The following is a 12,647-nucleotide window of genomic DNA, read 5'->3' as shown; positions in this document are numbered from 1 at the left end:
ACGTTGACGAGTGGACTTCACTTTTAGACTCGATCCTTTCTTGATTGATCCAAAGTAAAGGTCATAGAGCACATAATGTGGTCAACACCCCAATGAAAGCTAATTAAAAAAAAAAATCAGTGCTTATGTTTGAGTCGATTTAGATACATAACATACATGTACGTTTGTGCAACCAATTTCTAAGAAAACTCGCTTGTGATAAAACACAGAACCTGACTGTGATGATACGGTGCCGCAGCGCCGGCGCGGCCTTACCTACATACTGGACTAGCTGGCCTCCCTCCGGACGGATCGGATCGGCATTGGTGGTGTCGAGCAGCTCTGGTGGTGGGTGGTGGTGGTGGTGGTGCGTGCGAAAGCGATTCAGTCGAGAGCCCTCATGCGCCACAAGTTTTAAACTTTTTTACGATAGTCTATAAAGCCTAGTCTCGCTGATGATTACTTGAGTTAACATTTTCCCTATGAGAAGAAACAGCAGAGTGTGTAGTAATTTTTCATGGACTTCAATTTTTTGTTTTCTATTAGCTAAAGAATTAAGTTTTTGCAAGTAAAATTTACATGATTTTATGTGGATAAAAGTTGGTAATTGTGTACAGGTTTGTATTTACAGACTATCAGATATCCGGTATCTTTGTATCTAATGTAAACGCTCCGTGCCTCACATGAATGGACGACCGCAAAAGTCGTACACAGGACCATAAACCTTCTATGTGTACCGTACTTTTTGGCACTGTTTCTAATACGAGCAGAGTGTACGGGGCTAGTGAGTGTCGGACAAAGTGTCCAGCGCAGGTGAAGAACATCTGAAACAGGGAGTTAATTGTGATTTGATACCCTATTCAGGAGAATTTACAGAAGAGGTGAGAGGACCCCAGATTAATTGTAAGTTCAGGCTATTGGTGTCAAGTACAGTAAAAACCTTTACGACTCTCTGGAATTAACTTCAGTTTTTGTTGGTGGTGGAGCTCCTGTTCAGTGGTAGTTAACCAGTGGTAGTATTCCAATGCACCTGTAGTTACGTGTACCGTTCTGTAGTGAAGGTCTGCTGGTTTCAGACTTTCAGTGCGTTTACGGCATTATCAAAAAGCGTTAGGAAAAAATGTTCCCGTCTAATGATGCACGCTGATACATTTGATTTTAGAAACGTGAAGATGAAGAAGGAAACTTTGCTTGATTTGCTGAATATTCTACAGTATGTACTGGGGTAGTCAAACCTTGTGACTGTTGAGCTGCATGCCTGCATAGCAGTGCATGGGAAATATAAATTTACACTGTACAGAAAATTAGTCCAGCTCCAGGTATCTTTCAATGATAAACTACCCGAGATGAGAGATAGTCAGTAGTACTTTTCTACCCTTTAAAAAAGAAAAGAAAAGAAAGAACCAATCCCAAATATCATACAGCAGTGGCGGATCCAGAGGGGGGCGCACCGGGTGTGTGCCCCCTCTTTATTTTTGTTAAAACAAAAGAAATAAAAAGAAAAAAAATGGGGGGGGGGGGGGAGGGGGTGCGCTCGCCTTTAATTTTGTAAAGACGCCTCCCCTTGATAGTGGATCCGCCCCTGTACAGTGTGTATATTGAGTGAATGAAGCAATATTAGCAAAACATATCATTGAAATTTGAGGTCAGTCAGACAATTTGAAGGGATAGTACAGTGTTGGTGGAGATGAGAATTGGGCTTTTAACTTTCTGTGAGATGCCAAGAAAACACTTTTCATCATTATGAAATAGTACAGAGCAATACCATTTTAAGAGGAATTCAAAGTTTATTTGATGAGAATCGGGTTTGGAATGACTGAGACATCCAAAAACAAAGTAAAACAAAGTGATCGTCATAAAGTGGGGGTCCCACACTTTATTAGAATCACACTTTTTTGGATATCTCAGCCATTTCAAAACCAATTTTCATCAAATAAATGTTGAATTCCTCATGGAATTACATGCTCTTTCATACTTCATAAGAGGTTTCTTAATTAATATCTCACCAAAAAATGTTATAAACCTGAAATTAGGTCTCAACCAAAACTATACGATCCCTTTAAAAAGTTAGGAATTTTGTCCATGGAAGTTTCAGTGCCGCCATCACCGGATAGCCCTTTGAGAAGACTACAACAGTTCATGATGTCAGTCCAGGACAATGGTGTAAAGAAAATATAAAGATTTTTTTCCCTACTTTTCAAGCATAATGAAAGATAGACGGAAAAATCTGTCTATCCAGAGGAGTTTCTTATAATTTTTTGACATTTACGGCTCTCCTCCGCTCCATATAGGAGGGGATTCCGTGAAGCCAGACATAGTCTCTGAGGAACATATCCCCAATGACAAAATACAGACTGATCATTTGGTCATAGTCAATTAAGAGCACTTGACTTTAACCTCATTTCAGAAAGCAGGGGAAATAATATACATGTATCATTTTTTAATAACATATAATGCCAGTAACAAGTCGTGGAACTGTGTACTTTTTCATTCATGAAAAATTATGCAGAATGTTCTCTATGTTTACTTTTTATCGTTGTCCTGCACTGTCATCATGAACTGTTGTATGGGACTGTCATCATGAACTGTTGTATGGGATTCTCATCCAGTGGTTGTGGCACGTGAAATATGGTGTCACAGAACATCTGTGAACTAGAAAAGCACTTGGAGAGCACAAGACCTCGGCCAAGCAGCTCATTTCCACTCCTGCTTACACACACCTTGAAAATCACTGTTATTTCCTAATGATAAAGAAGCCTTTCTGTTGTGCCTCGTCTCAGAGTGTACCTCATCAGCTGCTTGTGTATATATGCACACAGCTTGAATTCCCTTTTTTGTTGGCCGTAGTATTAGCCAATGAGAATCCTTCAATCTTTTTTTTTTTCAAAATCCTTGATTCAGATGGTTATCCACATTGCACCGAAATTCATTCATACAGTATCTTCTTTACAAGTGTCATTATCAACTAAAACTATATTAAAGTTTCATCAAAATCCATTCCCAACTTTTTGAGTTATAAGGCAAACAGACAGACAGACAAACAAATGAAAAAAACAAATAAATTTTGTAGAAAAAAACACAACTTCCTTGGTGAAGGTAATTAAGAGAGTCACCTATGTATTACTATTAGTGTAGGCTTACTAGGTTTTAGTGTTATCATTATTAACAACAATTGAATCTTGTTTAAAAAAGTTGAGCTGTACAGAGAGATGTGATGCCTATTTCACAAGTATGCCAAATAATGAGAGCATTGAGGCCCAGAGTTATATACAGTGTGTGTGCAAGTGTACAAAAATGTACATGGACCCCTTCATTCTTTAAATTCATGTCTGGCTGTAATGTAATTTGATTTGTGATCTAATACTCTGTGATCCTATAGAAGTGAGAATATATCCCACCAGCTTTGTAATACATGTGGTAGATTAAACTAGTGTTGTAGGCCTACATGTTTGGTAAACTGGTAGCTTGTTGGAACATTTTCCTGTCCTCCCCCCCCCCCAAAAAAAAAAAACAAAAAACAAAAAACAAAAAACAAAAAAAAAAAACATTGAATACTTACCCACTCTGCATCTAATGTTTCATAGAAATGTCCCAACAACTCAAAACCAAATCTTTGACTTGTGATTGAATTTGATGAAAGCATGATAAAAGCAATATCTAGTCCTACTGTACACTGTATGGTCTCAAAGTTTAATGGTAGTTTGTGGTGACCACAGTCACCAATTGTTATTTTGTGTCTGCATTTGTGGATCCAGACTCCACAATTTGTACTTGCTTAACAGCAACTTTTAGTTCACAACCAAAAGGTATGAAATGAATTTAATTCTTGATCAGCTTTATATTCAGCTCGACTGCAAAATACAATGTATTACAATAGTATCCTACAAGCATTGCTGAGGAACAAGGGAAAGTGAAGAGATGTGGTGTCTTAGAGCTTTTTCAAAATAAGATTAAAATCATGTGAATGTCCTGAAATGCTATTTTCAGTATTAGGTTGATCTCAAAAAAGGTATTATAGAGTTGCTTTAGATAACACATAATTTTCAAAAAACAGGAATGTAATGTGCTCAAGTTGGGGTGAAGGGGCAATCCCCCCCCCCCCCCAGTCACTGAGAAGATTGTGTTTTTTTTCAGTATTTTAAAAATCATGGTTATTCTGAATTTTATTATTTCTCTTTCTTTCTTTTCTTTCCAGCCAAATAGTTCAGAAGTGCCTGTCACTGCTAATATAATATATTTTCTACATGTGCAAACCCTTTAAAAACGTGCACATTTTAAAGCATCTGTTGATTTTTTTTTTTACAAATAAAATGAATACTCTAATTAGTCATACTTGTTCTTACATACTATGTACAGTACGTTAAACTGGACGTTTTTAAAATAACTTCAATTCCTTCCAACCAGTAAATATTTATTTATTTATTTATTTATTTATTTATTTATTTTTTTTTTTGGGGGGGGGGGTTTACGTGGCGTATATTATTAACAATTGTACGTGATGAAATATGTTTCTCTTTGACACTTTTCCTTGTCTTTGGCTGAAAACAAGGAGTATGTAAACTCAATTACGGCTGGTTTCAAGACGTGTACTAGACATATCAAGATAAATGTTAGTGAAAGTCAAGGATACATATTAGATTTATTATCATGATTATGCAAAATGTAGGACATTTTTTGGCATTGGACAATTGTCCACACTATGCAGTCTCATTGCAGATAAAATGTGTTCATCATATACAGTACATGTGTACATTAATCGGCGGTGAGTTGGCTCAGTCGGTAGCGCGTCTGCCTCACAATCACGCGGCCCGGGTTCGAACCCGAGTCTGGACTGAGCAATGTTGTGTGTAAGCATACCATCCCCTCTAACAAGAGGCAAAACACTCTGTCCCTCGGATAGGACATAAAATGGAGGTCCCGTGTATGAGAGAGTCACAACTCATGCACGTAAAAGATCCCGCTTCATTCATCCATCGCAAAGAGCAGGTGTTTAACCCGGTGGAGTGGTCCCACCTCACATCCAACTGGACCCCATGGAAGACCAGCTTAACGTAGCTGAATATGGGCTATCCAGCCATCTCTCAGATGGAAAATGAACACACAAACATGCAGCAAACAAACAAAAATTAACCCATTGAGGATGGACTGATTTTGCTACAACACACATTTCCCATATAGATACTTGTCTTAGTGTATTCAGGACTCGTCCTCAACGGGTTAACACAAATTATAATTTCATCTTCATTTGCAGTCTAATGGCATGGCTCTAGCACAAACAATATATCATGTAATCATTTCTTTTTCTAAATTATTCCTTTCAAAGTATTTTGACACTTGCCAGGAAATGCTTATCTTTCGTAAGTTTCCTTCTAACAGAAGGTGTTGTTAATGGCCTCAAAAGTATAAATTCAGAAGGAAGTAGAATATCAACTTTGATTTCTGTCAAAAATTTGTATTGCTTCTGTTTTCTGTAGATATTGGTCAATTATTCACAGGTCTTTTATTTGAGGTGTTGAAGAATATGTCAATGCTATCACCGATCAGTAAAAAATTGAAAAAGAAGGACATATATTTGAGGTGTTACCATTCTATGATCTTTTCCTTTTAGAAAAGTGATTTGAGTGTGCACACGTCTTCCAGCTTTAAATGTAATTTCTACTGAAAGATCTTATAAGAGTTTGGCAGTTGCAAGGAAGCAAGTGGATTGATAAGCATTAAAAAAAAAGGAAAGTACCTATGGATTATATGCCATGTTAAATACGCAACAGAATCATGAGTCACTCAATATTTCTGTGATTTTAGGTAAGCTTAAACGGCAAGGTTCTGTAATGCACAGCTGAATGTCACTCCACAAATCAGGCATTAATGTCATATCAGATAATTGTACAGTGTACTGTAAAATTGGAAATTTTCGCAGTGTTGAAATTTTCGCGCATTTCGCGCAACCAGAAACTAGCGCGAAAATAAAAGCATGCGAATATTTTTGCTTGTCATATGTTCCTATGCATGATGTCTTGATTCTGCGGAATTAAAAACACGCGGAACTCTTCTTACCCGGCCAAGCGCGAAAAATTAGTCGCGCGAAAATATCCACTATTACAGTAACATACCTCAAACAAATGTCATACTGTAGGGTAAAAGGTGTATTTTCAATTTCATGAGGGTTTGATTTTTGCTGAGTTCGTGAATCGCCCTTGGGCCGAGAATTTAGCAACACCCGAAAATATCACAACCTGATCTTGATTGCGTTTAATTTGTCAGTGCACTAACATTGAATAAGAAACATACATGTATACTGAAAATATTGAAAATAAAGAAGAATTTAAAGAAAAATGTAAAATACTATAGATTTCTGTTAAAAACAGAAACTTCTTTTTTTGTTGAAGATGAGTTACAGCTGTATGACATCAGACCAAAGTTGTCTGTCTTGAAAACTGTCACATAAAATGTTACACTGTGATGAAAATGTAAAATTTGTGACATTTCGTCCAATATATCTTGGGTATGAGACAGATATACATGTGGTGTAGTTTAACATTGCTGTCACATAACCAAGATGAATCTTTAAAAGTGCTCATAGTACTAAACTTTTGTAGATGTACGATGTCATTTTTAAGTATGTATTCACATTCTGAGATACGTTTATCTCAGAAATTTGTTTAATTTCAATTCATTTCCTCTTAGTGTGTTTTCCCACCCCGATACAATATTCAATAAGTATTATTTATATTTGGGCAAATTCTTCTTCTACAGCACAATAAAGTAATGTTGGGGAAATACACAATACTTTAAAGTGACAAGGCATTTCCAAATTTTGTGCCATGGCTGTACAAATGTAAGCAAAGTCATATTCACAAACTTTTCCTATGAAACCTTCCGTCAATCTTGTTGTTGGTTGCTCAACATGAATTAGGTGAAGTTTTATGATATTGATTTAACTTTGAAATTGCCCCTTAATAATACTAGTTTACTTCTGTTTGATGGTAACATAACGCGTGTATTTGCTCCCATCATTCTTTTATTTAAGCAGAGAGCTGATGAAGAATAATGCCATGCATGGACGTGGTAGGCATAACTCATTTTCATAAACTTTTCCTATAAAACATTAAAGGTAGGGAATCCCATTTGCATGCCTTAAATGAAGAGTTGTATAAATACAGTGGTATGTTGAAGAGAGTATCATTTTAGAAACTCCCATAAAGTATTGAAAGTGGAAGGTAACATTTAGTACATTTTTATTGACCGTTAGATTTTGAATTGAATTTTATTCGGGGCTCACCGTAAATTCCAGTACATTACTAGGCTACCTTTGCAGACCCATGCACTGCATGTGTTTCCATCATGTATATTTTGTGAAGAAAGTTCATCAAAACTTACAAACATTTCTATATACATTCTTGCCACATACTCTATATGTTATTACATCAGCTCTTATAGATTTGTGTTTATATATAGATATAGATAAAAGATACAGAAGACTGCAACAAAAAGGCTCAAGTGTGGCTGAAACAAAGAACTACTGAGTAGTTGAGTTTTGTGCATTATTCAAATTGTAGATAACTGTTGACTTCCAAATTTCTCAACAGTGGCCTAAACAAGTCCCCTGAGGTTCATATTTAATGTTTTGCTGCATTTTGGGAGGTCTGTAAAAGGTATCCCCTACCTTTAAATTCAATTTCTTGTCATTTTTGCTGTACATGATTACTGTTGAAGTTTTATGTCATTGATTTAAACTTTAAAATTGTCCTGTAATATTGCTAGTTTATTTTGGTTTGATTGAAACATGCTCTTCTCTCCAAGCATTCTTTTATTTTTATAGAACTGATAAAGAATATTGCCAAACATTTTTAAATCTGTAATACCACTCCAACCTGGGGCATGATGTACTAGTAGTAACACTTTACAGTTGTTATCATATTCTCAGAAAGCTATGTGAATAAATAAAAGAAATAGGATCTATTTTGCAGCCTTTTGAATGCCAATCATATCTACAGTAGATAAGAATCTCTTTTTGTGCATCGGTTCCATCTAGGACATTTGGCACAGTGTAAAGAAGAACAGCGTGAATAGATTACTTTCATCTACTGTAAATGCATCCCAATTTGGCTCTTGAAGCATTCAAAGTGGCAACACTTTATTCAAACTTATCCTCCCAGCATGCAAAATATAGATAGATGTCACTCGAGAATTTGTGAAACTTTCATGCCAGCTTGCAAAATGTACTACTGTAAATGTTACTCAATACTTTGTGAAATTTTCATCAATGCATTTTCTTACACGTAAACTGAAATGATTAGCAGACAGATACTGAGGAAGAGAGAGAGCTACATTGTAGTTGAGAGACTGAAGGGGGGAAAGAGAGAGAAAGAGAAAGCACAGCAAAAAAAGGAGTGGTGTCAAAATACGACTGTGTAATTCCTCTTATTTGTACCCTCTGGACTGTCCTTATACCAAAGCCCCTATAAATACATGTACTGAGTATGGATACACAGCTTTTGGTGCGACGCTCAGGCAGTGACTGTGTCCCTGAACACAGTTCTCCTCTTTCTTGCCCCATGAAAGAGAACCACTGGTAGCTCTCTTCACTCCAGTTGTTCAGTACAATAGGTACCTCCTTCTTCATTTGACAGGGGGCAAACGCTCCCCCTTCTTTCCATACCCTCCATCTCATAGTAAAGACACTAAACACACACAGAATGCAAGGGGCTGAGGACCGGTATTGTTCTCTCTGTCCAGAAGACTGGATGGCTGTCTTAAGGCCTGTCATGACGCACTTGTTGATTGGGCAGCAAAAGGGACGGGCCCCCTCGACTGACCACGATTAGCACCAACAGCGGTTCCCTGGATACCATACAATGTACCTTACAAAGCCCTCTAGGCCAGATTACATGGCCTTAGTTATATGCTGAGGCATGGAAGGTGGATTCAGTCGGGCGTGTTGTGACAACAAGCACGACAGTTAACTCCTTTTTTTTTTTTTTTGTTAAAACCATGTATTTGATCTAAATATGTGCACATATTTCTGCAAAAACTGGTACTTCCATCATGCTTATCATGCTCTCTGCCAGTGGTGAATATGCGTGCATTCATGGTTAAGTGCAAAACAACCTTCAAAGATAGAGTCCAATTTTTTTTTCAAAGTTTTCTTCTTTTTTTCTTAACTACAGGACTGTATTAACAATGATCACATATCTAGCACTCAATTGGCTTGTACTACAAAATATGTAACCCCTGCAACTGTCAACCAAGTGCTGCACTGTTTAGTTTATCAAAGCACTGCACAGAGATAGTATGAAATTTCATGTAGTTTATATCAAATTGAAAAGGAAATTTTTTTCTCCATATGTATTTTCCTCAATAAAACAATGAAATTTTCTTTATGCTGAAAGTTCAATACAGCTATATTTCCCAAGTACACACAAAGCATGTTGGTTGATTCTTAGAAGTGAATTATTATGAAATATGCAATCACAAATTCTCTCGCACTTTAGGTGACAAAACTTACAAAGATGAAAAGATATCATTACAAGCCAGTGAAATATATTCTATTTGTCCATTGCAGTTTGGTGTGTCTTGCTCCAAATGTAAATTTTTTTTTTTTACACTAAATGATAAGTTGATAATAAAGAAAAAAAAAGTTTTGCTACACTTCATGCAACAAGAAAGATGACAAGTCTTACAATTTGCTTGTTACAGCTTGACTCTTACAGTGTATGTGGTTATATGAAATGTATGCATTGATGTTTGGTGAGATGGCTTTGTCGTGTGTTTGTCAGTACTTAGATGTTGATAATTAGAGGGGTGGATCTCTGTGTACGCCCCAACAGGGTTGCGATGCTATTCATATCTGGGAGGTGTTTATTGTACTGCTGCACTAGCCAATTTAAAAAGGCTTAACTCATACTAGTAGAGCAATTAAGTCAGCATTAATAGTGATTAACCCTGCAGCCATTTTGCAATCATACATTGGCAGTCAACTGGACAGTTCTGATGATTATTAACATTGATGGCAAGGCAATCAATATGCTAATGAACTATTAATCTGTCCTTGTTTTTTTCATAATGCATTGTTTTCATATTTCCATTGTCTATGTACAGGTCTGTGACGCACGTGCATCTATATGTATGGATGGAACATGGCGTGAGGACAAGAAAATTTGCTAGCAGTCATGAAAACATCTTCATTCAGTTACACTATGACCATCAGAGGTTCTCCACTTTGGTTCTGAACTGTTTCCACTTCATCATGTAGTTATGAATTTGTGGATTTCTTTTGGACTTCATGAAGAAAAGCAAAAGTGCATGAATCTTAGACTGAAAGGGAAAGACCAAAGAGTATAATCGAGGTCAGTCCTTGACCGGAGGACCTATCCTTGATCAAGATGGAGGAAGAAGAGAAGGAAGGTCAGAACCAGGCAGAGATGGAGGATGATGATGAAGAGGAGGCTCAAAGGCAAGCGCAGCTCGCTGAGCAGTACCGGAGGATGCTCCTGGAGCTTGAGAGCGATGAGGAGGCGATGAATGAAGGGGAGGAAGGAGCAAAACCCTCGGAGGAAGATGTTGAAAAGAAACTCCCAAAGGATGGAGGGGCCACGGGGGACAAGCGACCCCTCCTCAGCGAATCCCTGAACAGTTCTCTGGGGGTCATCCCAGACAGGAAGCAGAGTCCTCCGCCGATTCGGGTGGAGAACTTCGACAAAGCGGAGGTGAAAATCACGGTCGAGCCATCACTTCCCACAGAGAGTGCACCAAAGGTGGACAGACAAACAACTCCACCAGGTGGAAGAACCCCTCCCACGGGAAGAAGCTCCCCTTTCAGGAACAACAGGGTGGAGCCAATGGTAGTTGTGGAGGAGCCTGAAAAGCAAGCCTTTACCAAGGACTCAGAGGCCTCCAAAAATAACAATAGCCAAGGCGTGATGCTCAAAGACGTAATGCAGGCTTTCAAGGCACGTGATGGAGCAAACCATGGAAAAGTGTCCACACCGGACAGTGGTGTTGACTCGCTAGACTCAGAGAAGAGACCGTCTGTGAAAACATTAAATGATGTGGAGAAAGTGGGACCGAGGGAGGACACAGAAACAAAGACGAGGAACAATAAAGTGTTTATGAGAACATTCAAACAGAGATCATCCCAAGAGAACTTTGCTCTGTATGGTCTCCTCACCCCTGCCTTGTGCCTGGTGCCCAGAGTGGATGGAGTAAGTACAAACAAAATATTTAATAATTTTATAAAGATGTTGAATGTAAATTTTCAAGATATTAATGTCAACTTTCGTGACATTATGAGTGTTGCCACAAGACAAAATGGGAAGATTGTATCCTTACATCGCCTTGTAATGGTACCACAGCTTAATACTTTGAGGAGAGATAATCACTATAATTAGTATAAATTAAATGAACTGAGCTTGTGATTGAAAACATGCTTTATATAACTGTAATTTCAATCTTTGCATAGAGATTGTTGTAGCTATAAATTCAAGTGTGAAGTCTCGATGAATACAATGCATGTGTTTGTGCTTTTGTGTATTTTTTCCGTATTGGGTGTCAAACAGTGCATGAATATAAAGAAAAGAAGATTAAGTCTCAATGCTGATTTTTTTTTCCCCAGCAGAATTGCACTATCTTACATCACACCCACAACTGAGCAAATTGTTGATAAATCATAACGTGCCCATATTGTAAAACGAGGAAATTTCGCATGCATTTTAATTTCACAAATTTCATGAGTGGCGACATTCGCGAAATTAAAATGCATGTGAAAGTTCTTGCCTACATAATATGCATTGGATGCCAGTGCCAAGTCGCGAAAATTTCATGCTGCGAGAAAGGCCGTGGGCTCCAATTCGCGAAATTTTTATGCCGCGAATATATCGTGTTTTACAGTATATAAAGGAAAGCACCTTGCTTCCCCTGGTTCATTGTATTTTCTCTCTTCATATGTAAGATTTCTGAAATAGCACAGCCTAAATATCAAGTTCACAGTCTGCTGTGTAAAGAGAGAGAGAAAAAGCATTCATGCTCATTACCTTTTCATTATCACTGCTTCAAAATGTCATATACGTTATATGCAAGTATTGTGCATTGTATGCAAACATGCCCCCAGGGGTGCTGATGGAGTTAATGTCGTTGCAGCTAAGTTATATTGTACAGTGTACATGAGCTTTGGCTCTTCTGTAACCCCAGTCCACGCTTCAAAATCAGATTACACTGAACACCTGTTTGTATCTGATCATACAATCTTCTCTTACAACTTATTAGTTATGTTCAGACGGCAGGCCCTAACCTCGAGGTTAGGAAACCTCGAGGTTTAGCTCTTGCCCCCTAACTACGACGTGTGTCCACACGATGAATCTTAACCTCGAGGTTACGAAACCTCGAGGTTAAGCTTCTGCCCCCCCCCCCCCCCCCGTAACTACGAGTGGGTCCCACTCGATGTTAAAACCACAAAACCGGAAGTTTCAGCCCACACTGCTAACAAGGCGTCTATTTATTCTTTAGTCCAACCCTGTCGGACTCGCTTACAGGTACTCTTTTTCTCTGTCATGGTATGCAGAGATAGCAGTGCACTGATGACTTTCTGCCTTTATGAAGATATTCGTCGAAAACATTTTTTTTTTTTTTTTTTAGCGTCGGAGAAGAATATAGAATACAGTAGCGAGTTCGAC

The 12,647-nt window shown here is 38.0% G+C and overlaps 1 protein-coding gene across 1 annotated transcript in view; it reads left to right on the top strand.

Moving 5' to 3' along the window:
- Positions 1–10,252: 10,252 nt before the first annotated feature.
- The window catches only part of LOC140234269 (uncharacterized), a 48,241-nt gene continuing 45,846 nt past the window's right edge, over positions 10,253–12,647 (top strand). The window contains exon 1 of the mRNA XM_072314365.1: positions 10,253–11,180. Coding sequence (XP_072170466.1) covers positions 10,362–11,180 — 819 coding nt within the window. The 5' untranslated portion in view covers positions 10,253–10,361. The remainder of the gene's footprint in view (positions 11,181–12,647) is intronic.

This window comes from Diadema setosum, chromosome 1 (genome assembly GCF_964275005.1).
Source record: "Diadema setosum chromosome 1, eeDiaSeto1, whole genome shotgun sequence".
Taxonomy (NCBI): Eukaryota; Metazoa; Echinodermata; class Echinoidea; order Diadematoida; family Diadematidae; genus Diadema; species Diadema setosum.
Note: the sequence above shows the minus strand (reverse complement) of the source record. Positions and strands in the feature narration are given on the sequence as shown.